At 41.7% G+C, this 17,843-nt stretch overlaps 3 protein-coding genes across 3 annotated transcripts; 1 reads left to right on the top strand and 2 right to left on the bottom strand.

Annotated features, from left to right (window-relative positions):
- The first annotated feature begins 313 nt into the window (after positions 1-313).
- Positions 314-9,446, top strand: LOC123765766 (rhodanese domain-containing protein CG4456). Its single transcript, XM_045754497.2, has 4 exons — positions 314-463; positions 6,204-6,317; positions 8,358-8,526; positions 9,108-9,446. Exons 1-4 carry the CDS (start codon positions 457-459, stop codon positions 9,190-9,192), a joined length of 375 nt encoding a protein of 124 aa, XP_045610453.1. The 5' UTR covers positions 314-456; the 3' UTR covers positions 9,193-9,446.
- Positions 9,447-9,591: 145 nt separating this feature from the next.
- LOC123765917 (uncharacterized) lies at positions 9,592-16,012 on the bottom strand. Its single transcript, XM_045754781.2, has 2 exons — positions 15,959-16,012; positions 9,592-11,050 (listed from the first exon to the last, which is right to left on the bottom strand). Exons 1-2 carry the CDS (start codon positions 16,010-16,012, stop codon positions 10,433-10,435), a joined length of 672 nt encoding a protein of 223 aa, XP_045610737.2. The 3' UTR covers positions 9,592-10,432.
- A 574-nt stretch (positions 16,013-16,586) lies between these two features.
- Positions 16,587-17,285, bottom strand: LOC123765984 (uncharacterized). Its single transcript, XM_045754847.2, has one exon. It carries the CDS (start codon positions 17,283-17,285, stop codon positions 16,689-16,691), a length of 597 nt encoding a protein of 198 aa, XP_045610803.2. The 3' UTR covers positions 16,587-16,688.
- Between the last annotated feature and the right edge of the window lie 558 nt (positions 17,286-17,843).

The following is a 17,843-nucleotide window of genomic DNA, read 5'->3' as shown; positions in this document are numbered from 1 at the left end:
CGGCTGTACCAAACACTGAACCGAACACATTATACCGTCTATATTAAAGATGATACGCTCTGTACGAAACAGTGTAAATATCCCCCCCCCCAAAAAAAAAAAAAAATCACATAATTACATATACTGTATCCACGAAGTACCAAAACAGTTCATCACAAATGACAGAGTTTCCCCAAATCTAAGTTCAGTACCCCAAGTTACAGTATATACGGTATACAATACCAAACTACCAATACCAGTATTGTATCCCAAGTATACAATATACCAAGCTTCAGTATATACGGTACAGAACGTACCGTATATACCGACTGCTAAGTTACACCGCTTGACTATCAATCAGACGAGGTCAATGACCAGCAGCTCGTCTTGTAGCGAGCCACACCTCAAAGTCCGCAGTGCTTGCCTGTCCTTGGCGCTGACTACGTGTCCAACCTGCGACTGTCGCCATTTACAACAATGACAAGTAAGTCTGCGGATTTCTAAGAATGAATTTATGGCGTTAGGGAAGTTGGTGGTTCAATTGTTCAAATCATGTTAAGGCTGGGCTGGTTTGGTGTTGGGCATAATGCCTATATCAACCTATGGCAGGATATTATGGCAACAACGACAGGTTATTGAGTAATCCGCAGGTATACTTAGTCCTGAACATTGTCTAGGACTAAAGTAAACTCGGTGTATACACACCGAGAAGCGAGTTACACCTCCTATCGTATATATGATCCAGTCGTTATTGAAAAATATAGGTATATAAGATAATAATGAATAAGTGGTAACTAGCATACTTATAACTGTAATATGTTGAGACTGTATTCTCAAGCATGATTTATCATGACTTCTAATATATTTTGATGTGATTTAATGCCGGTTAAACGAGTACAATTGTTCAACGAACTTTACTGAATATTTTTTTACAGAATATAATTCCCTAGAGGTAATATAAAAAGTTGCCAGGTACTGCGGCCAGTTGTGGCTACAACCTCCCTTCATGACGGGGTGGGGGGGTGATGATGTCATTCACGGCACCCGTTGTGTTCCATCTTCACTACACAGTAATAACAATACCAGCAGGCGATAGTCTGTTCTTGCACTTGTAGAGTCCTGTTGTCAGGGACCACAAGTCTGTATAGTGATTGTCGAGGCCTCCCGCCCGAGGGGCTAAGGCAGCCATTCCCCAGGACCCAACCCACAACTGTCTACCATCTTCCGAGTGCTTACTGTTGACTGGCAGGCAGAAGCATCAGGTGTTAGGTCCTTCTTGGCCAGCGTCTGATCTTCCTCAGGATGCAACCCACAACAGCTGAATAACTCTCGTACACGGATTCACTGTTAGGTGAACAGCGGCATCAGATGTAAGTCTACATACGACAATGAATAACCTTCACCAAGTGGCAACCCACAACAGTTCAATAACTCCCGGGGAACCCATTAACTGCAAGGTGAACAGAGTTATCAGGTGTAAGGAAGAACCAAACTTTGCGCTCTGAGAATCCAGCCCGGAACCAAGCTTTTGTGAACCAACTCCCCTACCTGAATTTACCTGAGAGCCACTAACACAAGTGGCCTCGACGAGGACAGGAAGCCGGCTCAATTTACTATTGGGCGACAGGTCACTGAAACCTGTGATCGAAGTTCAATCTATATTTTTGCCAGTCATTAGCTTCGTCCTCGACTCACAGTCGAGGATCCCGGGTTGACTCTCAGGTGGGACAAATGGCTGGATGTATTTCCTTTTACCTAATGCCTCTATTCACTTAGCAGTAAATAAGTACCCGGGAGTAATTACCTAAGTATAATTACCTAAGTGTAGTTACAGGATGAGAGCTACGCTCGTGGTGTCCCGTCTTCCCAGCACTCTTTGTCATATAACGCTTTGAAATTACTGACGGTCTTGGCCTCCACCACCTTCTCTCCTAACTTGTTCCAACCGTCTACCACTCTGTTTACAAAAGTGAATTTTCTTATATTTCTCCGGCAGCTTTGTTTCGTTAGTTTAAATCTATGACCTCTTGTTCTTGAAGTTCCAGGTATCAGGAATTCTTCCCTATCAATTTCATCGATTCCTGTTACTATTTTGTACGTAGTGATCATATCGCCTCTTTTTCTTCTATCTTCTAGTTTTTGCATATTTAATGCCTCTAACCTCTCCTCGTAGCTCTTGTCCTTCAGTTCTGGGAGCCACTTAGTAGCATGTCGTTGCACCTTTTCCAGTTTGTTGATGTGCTTCTTAAGATATGGGCACCACACAACCGCTGCATATTCTAGCTTTGGTCTAACAAAAGTCGTGAAAAATTTCTTTCTCCATCCATGTATTTAAAAGCAATTCTGAAGTTAGAAAGACTAGCATAGGCTCCTCGCACAATGTTCTTAATGTGGTCCTCAGATGACAGTTTTCTATCTAGAACCACCCCTAGATCCCTTTCTTTGTCAGAATTCTTTAAAGATTTCTCACATAATTTTAGGTTGTGTGGGGTTTATGTTATCCTATTCCACATTCCATAACAAGGCACATTAATTCCACATTCACATTAAATTCCATTTGCCAAGTGTTGCTCCAGATACTTATTTTGTCCAGGTCTTCTTGAAGGGCATGACAATCATCTAGGTTTCTTATCTTCCCTATTATCTTAGCATCATCAGCAAACATGTTCATATAATTCTGTATTCCCACTGGTAGATCGTTTATGTAGACAATGAACATTACCGGTGCAAGAACTGAACCCTGTGGTACTCTACTTGTGACATTCCTCCAATCCGATACCTTGCCTCTGATTACGGCCCTCATTTTTCTGTCAGTTAGAAAATTTTTCATCCATGTTAGAATCTTACCTGTCACCCCTCCAATATGTTCCAGTTTCCAGAACAACCTCTTATGGGGAACTTTGTCGAAAGCCTTTCTTAGAGGATAGATGCAGTCAACCCAACCATCTTTTTCCTGTAATATCTCTGTGGCTCGATCATAAAAACTGAGTAAGTTCGTTACACAGGATCTTCCAGATCGAAAACCATACTGTCTGTCTGATATTATATAGTTTTTCTCCAGGTGTTCTACCCATTTAGTTTTAATTATTTTTTCCAATATTTTGACTGTTACACTTGTCAATGATACAGGTCTATAATTAAGGGGGTCTTCCCTGTTTCCACTTTTGTAGATTGGAACTATGTTAGCCTTTTTCCACACATCAGCTACAACTCTTGCACACAGGGATGCCTGAAAAATCAGTTGAAGTGAAATGCTGAGCTCAGGTGCACATTCTCTCAGAACCCATGGTGAAACTCCATCTGGACCAACTGCTTTGTTCTTACTTAGCTCCATGAGCATTTTTTCCACTTCATCTCTAGACACCTCTATGTGCTCTATGTTGTTCTCTGGAATTCTTATTGTGTCTGGTTCCCTGAAGATTTCATTTTGTACAAACACAGTTTGGAACTTTTCGTTTAGTGTTTCACTAAAGAGTCCGGCAGCTGTTGTGAGGGTTGCATCCTAAGGGGGAGGGGGTTGTAATTCGACCCTTGGGGGGCTCTCGATATGTACTGTATGTATATGCTGGCTGCCTGTCCCCCGACTCAATGAATTATAACAAATAACACAAGAGCAAGTGTCAGTATGTCTTTATTATTAACGACATAATCAAAGAATATAACAGTTTTCTTTTGACTTTGAATTTGTTTGAGGGTGTTGAGTCTTCCTTTGGTTGGAGAAAGCACTCCTCCAATCCTGTCCTCATACTCTATCTAAGGGCAAAAATTTTCGTACTAGAAAATATTTGCGGCTCGCGAAATTGACATAATGTCCCGTTTTCTATTTTTGGGAAACATTCTATGGTAGATTAGGAGAGGTCACTTTAGTACGATAATTTCTTGACGTTGGGTAACCTTAGGAGGACGAGCTGCAGGAGTAGTGAGGGATGTTTGAAGATATGTATTTTATGGTGTTATGACCAAAGCATGAATAGCAGAATATTTGTTAATTTTATCGAGAACAGCGACTGATATTGTATATGACTATGATAAAAAATTTACTTTGAAAAATTGCTTTCAAAATATTTAGGTAGATGTAGCTACCTAAATCATCGTGGGGGTTAAGAATGTGGCATGGGCGACCCTGAGCAGCTATCTCCGACCCGCGTCCACATAGATATGAGGCCTAATCTGGGGTTATCTGTAAGTGGGTGGGAAAGTCCGTACATATCTCACCTCTCAGGAGGACACCATGGGTCGCTAAGCATCTACCAGGCAACCTGTTCTCTAGAATAATACATCGTATTTTGACGTAAAAATCCCAACAGACAAAATATAATGTCCTATAAAGCACAGCGGCTGGCTAAATTGACGGGATATTAAGTTTTCAATTACAGGGTCCATCGGTTAGGTTAGGTTATAGGAATTTAGTACATCATTTTCCTGACGTTGTGACAACACGAGAGGACGGGCTGTACCTGTCACGAGGCATAATCGTCATCCGCCGACAGGCACGAGCAGCCGCGAGGCTTTGTGTAGTTCCCCACCGCAAGAACTGCGGGTCACATCCGGCACCATTCCCACCGTCGCCTCTATAATTCAATAACAAGTTATTGAATTATAAATTTGGCTTGATGTGTAGATTATTGGCATTGTATATAATCCTGATCAGGACTAAAATAAATTGTTTATATGTACACCAAGTGACGAAATACACATATCTGTGTATAGTTATAGTGGTCTGTGATCAATGTGATATGTGGTATATATTTTTGAGAAACTTTTAAGCCAGTTTGACTATGTAACATCTGAAAGAGATATTAGGACAAGGAGCTGGGATACCGGGACAAGGAGCTGAGAATACCGGGACAAGGAGCTGGGATATTAGGACAAGGAGCTGGGATAAGGGGACACGGAGCTGGGATATTAGGATAAGGAGCTAGGATAGGATAAGAATCTGGGAAATGGGGACAAGTAGCTGGGATAGTAGGACAAGGAGTGGGGATAGAACGGACGTAAGGAACAGAATCCAACCACTTCAAATATTAATATTACTACTGCCACCAACATGGCCGCTAACATAATTACTAAGGAAAGAATGTACAAATAGATTGTTACACACCCAAAAATTCACCTTTTGCACTATATATTTTGCTGTGTGAATGGGGAAGGCAGCAGCAAACCGTTTATAGACTTATATACTATAAATATGCACTAAATTAGGCTTCAACTGTATATATATATTTAAACCTGGTTTGCTTATTTAGGCCTAGGTAGGTTAGGTTGATTGTTAAACGTATTTCATTGTTTATCTTTTATTAAAACTAATAGTATAAGACTTATTTTATATTACACCCAGAGTCGCCACAGGAACTATCATATTTTTTCTGGAACGGTTGCAATATCAGTTTGGAGTTGCGCTTAACTCCCATCAACCTCTATTCGGTTATTGTCACAAGTGCTTATACTGAACAATCAGCAAGTGTACTTGGTTTGTGGACAATGTTCTTAGCTAAAATATACCCTCAGATTATACACACTAAGAAGTGAAGTTATACACTTTTTGGTGTATAACACTTAATGTCAGTTATTTGGTGTGAAGTTTACACTTTCGACCACCGCAATTACCTACTGATCAACCATCAAGTTTACTTTACTTTACTCCTAACCACAGGCCAGGACTAAAGTTAACTACCAGAGTATATAAACAAAGTAGTATAGTACGCACTTGCATGTCTAAGAGATGTTGTTGTTTTAGATTCAGCTAATCGAAAGAAAATTTTTTAAGTAGCACAGACTATGTTAATTTAAGCCCGTAGTGGACTTTTGTTGGCATTTAAGTTTGTTGATTTCTAATGAGTCTATTGTGTTGACAAAATTGATTTACAGATTTGTTATGTTATTTGTATCATGATTATTATATATAAAATGATCATCATTCTTATTACATTATAATAATGAGTATAACAATGGGTATAAACTGGATAAGTTTAGATTTCGGAAAGACCTGGGTAAATACTAGTTCGGTAACAAGGTTGTTGATTTGTGGAATCATTTGCCATGTGGCGTGGAGGAGGTGGAGTCCCTTTATTGTTTCAAGCGAGGGTTGGATGTGTATATGAGTGGGATATGGTGGTTATAAATAGGAGCTGCCTCATATAGGCCAATAGGCCTTCTGCAGTTACCCTTATTCTTATGTTATTATTATTATTATAATTAATTTTAATTGGAATAAATACTTACAGCCATCAATTACGAGGAGTTGTTGAAGAATTTATCTGAACTGCTTGTTGTCGATGTCAGGACACGAGAGGAGGTGAAGGAACACGGACAACTTCCTGGTTCTCATGTTCTTCCTGGTGAGTGGTGAGGCGTCGTTAGTGTTGTGTGGTGTGAGGGTGAGGTATGTGTAGTGTGTGCTGAGGGGTGTGACGGGATGTGACGAGGGGGGGGGTGTGAGGAGGGGTGTGTGTGGTGTGAGGGTGAGGTATGTGTAGTGTGTGCTGAGGGGTGTGACGGGATGTGACGAGGGGGGGTGTGAGGAGGGGTGTGTGTGGTGTGAGGGTGAGGTATGTGTAGTGTGTGCTGAGGGGTGTGACGGGATGTGACGAGGGGGGTGTGAGGAGGGGTGTGTGTGGTGTGAGGGTGAGGTATGTGGAGTGTGTGCTGAGGGGTGTGACGGGATGTGACGAGGGGGGGTGTGAGGAGGGGTGTGTGTGGTGTGAGGGTGAGGTATGTGTAGTGTGTGCTGAGGGGTGTAACGGGATGTGACGAGGGGGGGGGGGTGAGGAGGAGGGGTGTGTGGTGTGAGGGTGAGGTATGTGTAGTGTGTGCTGAGGGGTGTGACGGGATGTGCCGAGGGGTGGTGTGAGGAGGAGGGGTGTGTGTGGTGTGAGGGTGAGGTATGTGTAGTGTGTGCTGAGGGGTGTGACGGGATGTGACGAGGGTGTGTGTGTGGTGTGGTAACGGGTACTTACTTATTAGTGTTTAGTTGTCTTTGCCTCGCCTATAAGTTTTGGTGTACTGTTTCGTTATAATTTAACTACTCTGACATTCGATTTTTTTGTCGAATCTGTCCCTAAAGTTGTGGATGGAGGTGGCTTCTACAAAGTCTTCTTTCATTGCATATCATTTGTTGGCCATCTGTACAGTATTTTATACCATTTCTTCGAATTATTTGAGTTTCTATTTATGTCCTCTTGTCCTACTTTCTCTCAATGCAAAGCGGCTGTCTTTTTCCATTTTGTCTATTCCCCCTCAGTATCTTGTATGTTGTGATCATATGCATCCTGTTTCTTCTATCCTTCATGGTTGTGAGATCTAGTTCCATTAATCTTTTCTCATAGCTTCAACCCTCTTTGTTCTGGCACCCATGTTGTTGCAAACCTTTGAACTTTTTCAAATTTGGGTTTATGCTTCACAAATTCAATTTCAAATAAGTTTATGGTTGTATAAATACACACAAAGGGATGAGGTAGCTCCAGCTCTTCTCGCCCCGTTCAGTACAACGTGTTCATATATATATAGACACATCACAATCAACATATTACGGGTCATTCTGAGTGGTATATACATTTTTCTTTACACATACAGTATGTTGCTAGACATACACAGAAATAATTTTATGATTAGGTACACAGACAATGCAACGAAAGGTAACAATCTTGATGCAAAATTCTTATATCTCGCCAAAATATCATCAATCTTTCTATGAATTCTATGCCGGTGTTGCATATTCCAGTATTGGGGTAACACATGTCGAATAGATTACCTCGGAGTCCTGATTTAGAATTCTAAACGATGTTCTGATGTTTGCCAGCGTTCCATATGCTGCCCATGTTACTCTCTTTATGTGTGCCTCTGGTGTTAATGTTGGAATTATATACATTCCGAAATCTTTCTCTTCTTCAGATTCCTATAGCTGCTTTTCCCCTATGGCATAAATCCCTCCTGGTCTCCTTTCTCCCTTTCCCACCTTCATTATCTTACACTTACTAAGATTGAATTCCAGCAACCATTTGTTTACCAATTCCTGAAGTTTGAATTCTAAGTTCTTCTGTAACTTCCTGAAATCCTCCGTGTGTAGTTTGAAGTAAGAGGTGCGTGGTGAGGGGTGTGTGTGGTGAGGGGGGTGTGGTGAGGGGTGTGTGATGAGGGGTGTGTGTGGTGAGGGAGGTGTGTGGTGAAGGGTGTGTGTTGTGACGGGTGTGTGATGAGGGGTGTGTGTGGTGAGGGGGGTGTGGTGAGGGTGTGTGTGATGAGGGGGGTGTGTGGTGAGGGGTTAGTGGTGAAGGGCGTATGGTGATAGATTATTATTCAAAACATGGTTCTCTAATTTATAAGACATTCTGCCTATCACTTCCTCCACTATAGCTTCAACTACTATTATAACCCCACAGTGCAGGAGCTGGAGGAGTCCTTGGGACTGGGTGAGGAGTCCTTTAAGACCAAGTATGGCTTCCCTAAGCTTAACCCGGAGGACCCTACTCTAGTCATCCTCTGCAGATCCGGCAGAAGAGTCGGCTTTGCTCACGATATCCTAAAGGCCAAGGGGTTCACCAAACACAAGTAAGTGGCTAATCTAATCTAATTCTATCTGACAACCAACAAAGATATTTATATTTATCTTCATTATTCTTGGGCCCCAAGGTCGTTCAACCTCTGAACTATTTAATTAAGGCCACATAAGTGCTTACTGACCAGCCAGTAGGAATACTTTAGCCCTGGATATTATCCAGGTGTTAAGTAAACCTTCAGTACATATACAACAGTCGTTGTACGCAACCTGAACGTGTGTCAGTTTACCGTCTAGTTAACATTTGATATTGGGCTTTTTAGGCCTATTAACCTCTGGAGGGATATTAAGGCCACCATAGTTATTAACAAACAATTTATTCTTTGTCCTGGGCATAGTCCAAGACTAAGCTCAATTTTTCAGCTAACATACGCTGAAAATTGATACAGCTAAAACTATACTTAAAGCTAAATATATATCATTCAAGTTTGCAGAATTAGAAAATAAATAAAAATATTTTACTGCAGACTTATAAGTATTTTTGTTTTGCAACCTTTAGGGTAATATTTGACACCTACAAACTTTTAGGTAATGTTTTTTGCTGCAGACTTTAAAGTAATATTTATTTTTGCAGACTGTATTACGGCTCATTCCTGGATTGGTCGGAAAAAGGCGGTCCTATTACCAAGCCCGGCCAGCCTTACGCGCCTCAGGAGTAACTCTTCCAACGGTCACACAGAACCTCTTAACCAACATAGGATCACCCATAAGATAAATTAGAGGCTCAATCACAGGAACAAGGGAAGGTTCATTCTCAGGAACAAGTGGAGGCTCACCCATAGGAAATTTATCATCTTTTAACAAGCTGAAAGAACCAAGTAGATAATCTTATAGAAACAGGAGAAGTTAAAAGCTACAAATTAAAGTCACCTATTATGACCAATCTGAATTTTATTAAAATATATAAATTGTATGGTTTAGTTTTCATAATTCAAAGACTGGACTTGGCAGTTGGTGTATTAATAATCAAAGTGTGTTCTGGCAACATTCATATCTGGATGTAGCATTACAGGGAACAAAGTAATGGTACAAAACTATGTAATAAAGAATTTGTAAAATTGGTTTTAAGGGGGAAAGCAAACTATTAATCGGCTTTGCCGAAGTTCAAAACTTTTAAAAACCTACTACTAATACTTAATGTGCCTATGGAGTAAGTAATTATCAAAAAAAGGCACCAAACCGGGAAGACTATATAGCAACCACGATCTTTAGGCACTAAGATTATGCCTAATGACATCATAATGACGTCCATACGATCGTTGCACACTATTAATAGAGCACATGTTATCTCTTATTTTCGGTATGTAAGGATAGATTAGGTTAGGTATGATTAGGTTCGTTTATAGAGTAGTGATGACGGAGGGAGTGAGGGAATTATCAGGGAAAGCGCCAAGCCATTATGACTGTATAGCACTTGGAAGGGGTCAGGATAAGAATTTGGGATTGGACGGAGGGAAGGAACAGTGCTCAACCACTTGGAAGGTCGGGGATTGAACGCCGACCTCAATGAAGTGAGACCGTCGCTCTAGCGTCCAGCCCAAGTGGTTGGGGGATATGGAACATACTTTTCTCAGGTCTTAGACCCCACTCCTCTCCAAGCCTCGACAATGGAGCTTCCCGTGATTTCTATAGAACCTCAGCCATTCAAACCAAATTCATATGAGTATGATGAAAAGCAATATTGACTTCATCAGTGTTATGTCTGCAAGGCTCCAATATTCACTAAGTCAGGAAAAACATTATTACCTATGCTATATATAAAATAATATAAATAATTTGTAATATATTGTATTGCAACATAAATACGAATTTAAATACAAGGTCACTTGGATGTGGCAATTATTCATGGTTAAAATATGACATATTGAAGTCTGACGGAATGTTATGATGAGGGTGTTCTTAGAGCTTGTTTGGCGTGCTGTATAGCTCGCTAGGGACCTGATCCGAGGCCTGGGCCTCAGGGACGCCGTAGGTCTCAGACAGGGATAGATCGGAGGCGGCGGCCACGTTGTCTTCAGGGATCTTGCCGATCTCGGAGTTGAGAGCGAAGAACTGCTCGGAGGCGGAGCAGTCGACGTTGAACCACCAGTCACACACGAAGTACTGCTGGTTGAAGACGGTGCCGTTGGGACACAGGAAGGAGTCGAGGCGGCCGTCGAACTGGCAGATGTGGAAGACCTGGCAGCGGGCCTCGTCAGCGGTGTCGGCGAAGTAACCCGGGAACTCCCGAGCCTGGCAGGAGAAACCGGTTTGTGGCACAGAGGCCAGGATCGGGTAGTGTTGACCAGGGACGCCGCCCCCGGGAATATTGGCGGCCAGGGCGTCTATGGGATCTTCTTCCAGAGCGGTGTCGACGGAGGAGGCAGATCCCAGCAGATCTCTGTCGTATGAGTAACCGCCATTGTCAGCAGGCGCACCATAGCTGGTGGACAAAGCACCGCTTGTGAGCCGGCTGGAGCTGGCCACTGTAGCTGCAACAATATGGTTACTAAATATCAAGGTAGTTATATCTATTGTCTAGGAACGAAGTCTGTGAGCAAAACACAGACAAATCACATTATCGTGATATATCAATGAGAAATTCCACAGTCGTGATGAGGTTTCGAACCTATGCACTGGATGGTCCCAATGGCTTAGTCGACTAGAGCGTGCATCTGGGAACACCCGGTGCATATGTTCTAATCCTCATCACGGCTCCTGTGGATTTTCTCTGTAAGTAAATATAATATTTGAAGTCAAATACGTTCTTAGGGCACACTAATATATTTACTGGGAAACTAAAAATGTAAAATGAATCTTAGGTTACCCTCTACAAGACAATTCAATAGACCAAACACTCACTATAATAATAATCGTAGTGGGTTGCAAATGAGGCACTATATTTTTTAAAAATGAGGATTGATTAATGGTTTATAACGATTGGCCAATTGTTCTAATAAAAGACTCACAGCTAGCGTAATTAGCAAATGCTAAATATGATCTTCTCAAACATATTTAATTCAGTATACGATACAATATTTGTTCATTTGATATATCACGTTATTGTTATTTTAGTGCGCCTTGGCACCATATTTGGGGCTGTATTATTAATCAATAAGTATTGAGTTATTTAATTGATGCGAAACATAATCAATGAAAACGTCGCTAAACATCAATAATTTAATCCACACTGATGACATGGAAGTAATGACGTTTCAGTTCATCCTGGAACCTTAGAACTTTTGGCTTGTCTCTGTCACTTCATACGAGGGAGTTGAGCTATTTTGTATTCAATCTATTCCTCAAACATGATAATCCTGTTCTCTCGCATAACACATCATATTTTGACGTAAAGGTTCCCAACATAAAAGTAAGAGGTGCTAAAAATAATAGCGGCTCGCACAATTTACGTGATGTCCCTTGTTCAATCCGTGGGTTCTGGGATTGGCAATGCTCTAGAGAACGGACTGCCTTCGCACGGGATACAATACTACCGTTACCTCTGTAAATGTGTACATGCTCTTATTGCTTACATAAATGTACAAGAACTCTGCTAAATGCAGATGAACCACGATGGGATGTACACCCACAGCGGAATCAGCTCGTTATCACGATCTGACACTCCGTAAAAATACAACCCTTTTACCTAACCCGAAATATTTGAACCCGAACAACCCGCCTAACTTACCGCGGCCGGTGCTCAGAATCGTCAATATTACGATGCTTTTATTTTGGACTAAAACCCTCGCAGTTTTGTCGGTTTGGTCGATTCCGTGACGGATGCGACGCATTAAGAACGAGCAGAGGTCAGAGGTTTATTACTGAACGCTGTTTTACCAGACAGAGCACGACTTGCTAATCATTTTACAACCAGATTTGTTTACAACAGCTGGTTGAGTTTACAACTCAACAGCTGAGTGTACTGGGAGGAGACAATAAAGGGATGGTGCCTAATCATTACGCCTTGGCCAGGGATCGAATTAGTACCGTTTTAACTTATGATGCAAGATAGTGACTGCGCTTACCACTATATACCCTAGAACCACAATATTGTGAAATAATCAACATTAGTAGGCAGTTACACAAACGCCAGTGAGATTTCTATCCCAAATATTGGTAGACCAACTATCCCACACATAGGTAGTTACACGAACGCCATGAAGAATCCTATTCCAAACAGGATGTAACCCAAACCCGTACCAAGGAAGCTGAGGAAGATGAGGTTCATGTTGGAGGGGAAGCTGCAGGAGATTGTCTGGTGATGCATTCATGGCTCTCTGCTATATATACACACACGACGTCGAGCCCTAACACGCTTAGGTCATGGAAAGGCCCGTAGCAGAAGCAAGGTCGTCGCTGCTCGGGGAACAAGAGGCTATCTCTTCCGCTCCCTCACTGCCATTGGCAAACGTGCAGTAGATATTCGCTAAAGTACAGAGAAATAATGAAATAGTCCTGGCAAGTGGATTTCTTCATCTTCCTTCGGTACACGGATGTTGCAACCCTTGTAAAGTGAGACTCAGAATAAATTATTAATATTTCAACTGATCTGATATGATTTAGCGGGTTTCAAGTGTCTTCTGTCTTATCTACTTACTGTATAGTATAGTGCAATATTACAAATACCTTTTCAGTTAATATATTCCTATTATATATACTGCAAAGCTCCTCTGTTATATAACTACAACTATTGCTGTTAATATTTTTTATACTTTCTATAATGTTATTATTATCCATAGTGTCTTTACTAATCTCAACAATAATAATAATAAATTAATATTTTTTAAATAAATATTTTATAGTTTATTTTTCAGGTAAAAACTGCACTCCTCTGTAGTTATTTATAGTAAAAATTTTGCATTCGCCTCAATAATATTGATGATAAATTGCGTTAAATGAAATTTATGAAATACAGTTGTCATTAGCCTTATATTTTATAAGATGAATTATTTAGGTATGGAAATATTAGGTTAGGTAAGGGTTATATATATAAACCTCATCACGGCTCCTGTGGAATTTCTCATTGATATATCACGATAATGTGATTTCTCTGTGTTTTGCTTATCAACTCCACAGTCGCCTGAGACTGATGGATGCCTACTACTAATTGTTGGAGTAACCGTCACCTATCTTGGTCGCTTCTCTATTGATAAAACACAAATTCCAAAATTTTGGATATTTGTAACACCGCGAGGGACGAAACTGATTTGTCAGTAAACCGCAATAATAGCCCCTGCCTCAGTGTTACTAATCAGGAGAATATATTTTGTTCAGTTTGTTTTGATTCATGAAATGTAGCCTTAGAAATTTATATTGTCTTTCGCTTAATGTCTCGCTCTTCCTTATATTTAATAAGTTCAGTTAAAACGTTGGTATGAATTACAAATTCGAGGTGCATTCTCTGGTCTAATTTCACAGGTGGAAACCTCTTTATACTTTCATGGCTTCTAAGTTAGTGGCAGTTAGATGATGGGCGACCCTCCATAAATATGCACAACTCCTTACTTTATTAATTTGAAATATCGATCACAGAACAGTATCTAAACCTGACCTGGTGAGGAATGTATTTTCATGGGTTAGATAATGTTAGAATAGGCTTAGTTAGTATAGGTTAGGCTAGGTTTGATTACAAGAATTTAGGCCTGACAGTTCTTGATTGGGATTAGATAGGTTTGGCATTTCTTGGCTAAATTTGGATTAATAAGGTCTGACAATGATAGGCTTGGTTAAAAATTATTTAGATTCACACTTCTAGGTAAGTTTTAGATTATTAATGTCTAGAGTGGTTTGGTTAGGTTAGGACAGATAAGACCTAGGAATGCTTGGTTAGGTTAGACTTATTTAAGTCTGCCAATGCAAGGTTAGAATAGGATTACATAGGTCTGATAATGCTGTTAGGTTAGAATTATTTAGGTCTGAAAATATTAGGTTAGGTATGGGGTTATTGAGCTCTTGCAATACTAGGTTAGGCTAAGGTTATCTAGGTCTGCAATGCGAGGTTAGGTTAGAATTAATTAGGTCTATCAATGGTAGGTTAAGCTAGGATTATTTACCTCAGACAATACTAGGTTAGGGTTATCAATACCTGGTTAGGGTTATCTAGGTATGCAGTGCTAACTTAGGCAATTCCATTTCCAGCAGTAAACAAAACATGACGTTTGCGAGTAATAAGTTCCGTTATTTTGTAACAAAATCATCCCGCATGACGAACGAGTTTATCGAAACTTATATTTTATATAGTCTTCTCTTGCTTCTTTGTCAACTTCATCGATTCCCCTTCGGAATCTTTTACGTTAGTGTCATATCCTTCTTGCACCTCCTGTGTTGTAGCTTAGTGAAGGCCAGCACTATGAGCCTTTCACTGCAACTTATTCCTCTCTATTCTGGCATCAGCCTCGTTGAATATCTCTGGCACCAGCCTCGTTGAATATCTCTGGCACCAGCCTCGTTGAATATCTCTAGCACCAGCCTCATTGCATATCTCTGGGACCAGCCTCATTGCATATCTCTAGGACCAGCCTCATTGCATATCTCTAGGACCAGCCTCATTGCATATCTCTAGGACCAGCCTCATTGCATATCTCTAGGACCAGCCTCATTGCATATCTCTAGGACCAGCCTCATTGCATATCTCTGGGACCAGCCTCATTGCATATCTCTAGGACCAGCCTCATTGCATATCTCTAGGACCAGCCTCATTGCATATCTCTAGGACCAGCCTCATTGCATATCTCTGGGACCAGCCTCATTGCATATCTCTAGGACCAGCCTCATTGCATATCTCTGGGACCAGCCTCATTGCGTAAACTACATTCTCTTGTTTAATTTTTGTTATTACAGGGGAGAACCCATAATGAGGCTACGTTCTCAAGTATGAGTCTTACGCATGTTGCCACCAATATTTGAAAGTTTCCATATCTAGGTGCCAGAAGACTATCTCGACAGTTGAAAGCTTTGCATATGTTGCAGACATTAACCAGCTTTCGTGAGCCTCTGGCGTCTGGTTTGGAGTATGTTGATTCCCAGATTTCTCTCCTTAGAGGCGAGGAGCTGTCCCTTCCCTTCCCCGTAACCCGTTCATCTCATACAGTCTACTAGAGGGATTCCTGATGGTGCTCGGGTCTGAGTCTGTCTCTTCTTCCCCTCTCTTCCCTCTTCCGACTCTGCTGTCCTCTCCCTTATTTAACCTTCGCTTCCTTTCCCTATTTAACCTCCTCTCCACTCCACTACCCACCATTTCACCCCTTCTCAACCTCCTCTTTCTCCATTTCCCTCCCTCTCACCTCCTCTTGATCCTCTCCTCCCTCGTCCCACCCATCTTCCCCATTTCATCCCCCCCCCTTTCCCATTAGCACCCCCTTTCCCATTAGCACCCCCTTGTCCCTCCCCTCTCCCCGCTTATCTTCCAGCTGGACCCTGGCCCCCTCCCTCTCCCCCTAATCTTACATCTTCACTACATGCTATCTCCATTGCATATGCTATCTTCATCACTGCAACCATCTTAACTACTCTCTCTCTTCATCATTGTTACTCGAATGAATTCAGTTCTCCGTTTTCGAATAAATCATGAAATTGTGCTAATTTAACGACTGGAGTAAACTCCTCGGAAAACACATTCCCGATTTCATTTTAGATCATGGAAATCGCAAAGTTGGGGAGATGGGTTCAAAGCTGATATTTCTGAACATATTTAATTTAGGCCCCACCTCGATTAGCCTATGTCCATCCCCTACCCCAGACCATTATTCCTACAAAGTTGGGCGTGGCTAGCCCTAAGCATCTGGACTACAACATTGATCAGACAGACATTCTCGCTTATAGATATTGATATACAATACTGAGAAATTGGCTTCATCTTCCAGTGTATATAACTCGTGTTTCTTTAATACTTATCTCTAATACTCTCCTATATCTCTCGTACACTAACATTATTCCAACAGGAAGAACAGCGGAGACATGATAGCAACGTACTAGATTTTAAGGGAAATCAGCGAAGAAGAAATGTTTAAAATTGGGAATAGTGGAAAAATGGAACATCGATGGAGACAATATATATTAATTTATTATGAAAAAAAATTATTAAATAAATTGTATGATAATGCAGTAAAGATTATTGTTACTGTTAAAAAGGCATTTATTATCGAATCCGAGTCCGCACAGCAGTCATCAGAACTCCTCACGACCTGGTTGGCGTGCTGTATAGCTCGCTAGGGACCTGATCCGAGGCCTGGGCCTCAGGGACGCCGTAGGTCTCAGACAGGGATAGATCGGAGGCGGCGGCCACGTTGTCCTCGGGGATCTTGCCGATCTCGGAGTTGAGAGCGAAGAACTGCTCGGAGGCGGCGCAGTCGACGTTGAACCACCAGTCACACACGAAGTACTGCTGGTTGAAGACGGTGCCGTTGGGACACAGGAAGGAGTCGAGGCGGCCGTCGAACTGGCAGATGTGGAAGACCTGGCAGCGGGCCTCGTCAGCGGTGTCGGCGAAGTAACCCGGGAACTCCTGAGACTGGCAGGAGAAACCGGTTTGTGGCACAGAGGCCAGGATCGGGTAGTGTTGGCCAGGGACGCCGCCCCCGGGAATACTGGCGGCCAGGACGGCTATGGGATCTTCTTCCAAAGCAGAGTCGACGGAGGAGGCAGATCCCAGCAGATCTTTGTCGTATGAGTAACCGCCATTATCAGCAGGCGCACCATAGTTGGTAGACAAAATATTGTTAGGAAACCGGCTGGCTCTGGTTATTGTAACTGCAATATAATCAAATTTAGGCATTTTTAAATAGCGTAATATAAATAATAGTTATATATTTTAATCAATAACACAACACGTAACTATTTTGCAGTTATTTAACTTTCCAAATTCTTGACAAAAGCAAAAATATCTGTGAAATATTGCATGGTGTTTTAATGGTGCTTCATTATGATTCTAATGTCGTGTTCCAGTGAACACCACAGAGGTTAAGGTGATCGGGGGTCACACCGAGGAAGCAGAGGAAGATGGGTTTCATGGTGAAGACGCTGCTGCTGGTCTACTGAATAGTTCATGGGCCGCTACGCTCCGTATATATATACAACAGGGACCCCGACACTCACAGGCCAGGCGAAAGTCCCTCTAGCAGATGCAAGGTCGTCCATGCTAGTGGAGGTCGACGTTTTTCGTGACCCAGTAAGGTCACTGCTAGATAGTAGACTTAGTACTGTTATTGTTATACACTCGACTTAGTACTGTCTCTGCTAGACAGTTGATTTAGTTCTGCCACTGCTAGATAGTCGACTTAGTACTGTCAGTGCTAGATTGTCGACTTAGTGCAGTCGCTGCCAGAGTATCGAT

Source organism: Procambarus clarkii, chromosome 37 (genome assembly GCF_040958095.1).
Source record: "Procambarus clarkii isolate CNS0578487 chromosome 37, FALCON_Pclarkii_2.0, whole genome shotgun sequence".
Lineage (NCBI taxonomy): Eukaryota > Metazoa > Arthropoda > Malacostraca > Decapoda > Cambaridae > Procambarus > Procambarus clarkii.
Note: the sequence above shows the minus strand (reverse complement) of the source record. Positions and strands in the feature narration are given on the sequence as shown.

What these genes read in the sequence shown, in the direction of transcription:
- LOC123765766 (XM_045754497.2), top strand. An exon ending in TGGTTCTCATGTTCTTCCTG is followed by an intron (nt 6,318 to 8,357) that starts GTGAGTGGTGAG and finishes ATAACCCCACAG; the next exon opens with TGCAGGAGCTGGAGGAGTCC. An exon ending in AAGGGGTTCACCAAACACAA is followed by an intron (nt 8,527 to 9,107) that starts GTAAGTGGCTAA and finishes TTATTTTTGCAG; the next exon opens with ACTGTATTACGGCTCATTCC.
- LOC123765917 (XM_045754781.2), bottom strand. Translation starts at nt 16,012, where the DNA reads ATGGTTGCAGTGATGAAGATAGCATATGCAATGGAGATAGCATGTAGT. An exon ending in AGATAGCATGTAGTGAAGAT is followed by an intron (nt 11,051 to 15,958) that starts GTAAGATTAGGG and finishes CTTCGTTCCTAG; the next exon opens with ACAATAGATATAACTACCTT.
- LOC123765984 (XM_045754847.2), bottom strand. Translation starts at nt 17,285, where the DNA reads ATGCCTAAATTTGATTATATTGCAGTTACAATAACCAGAGCCAGCCGG.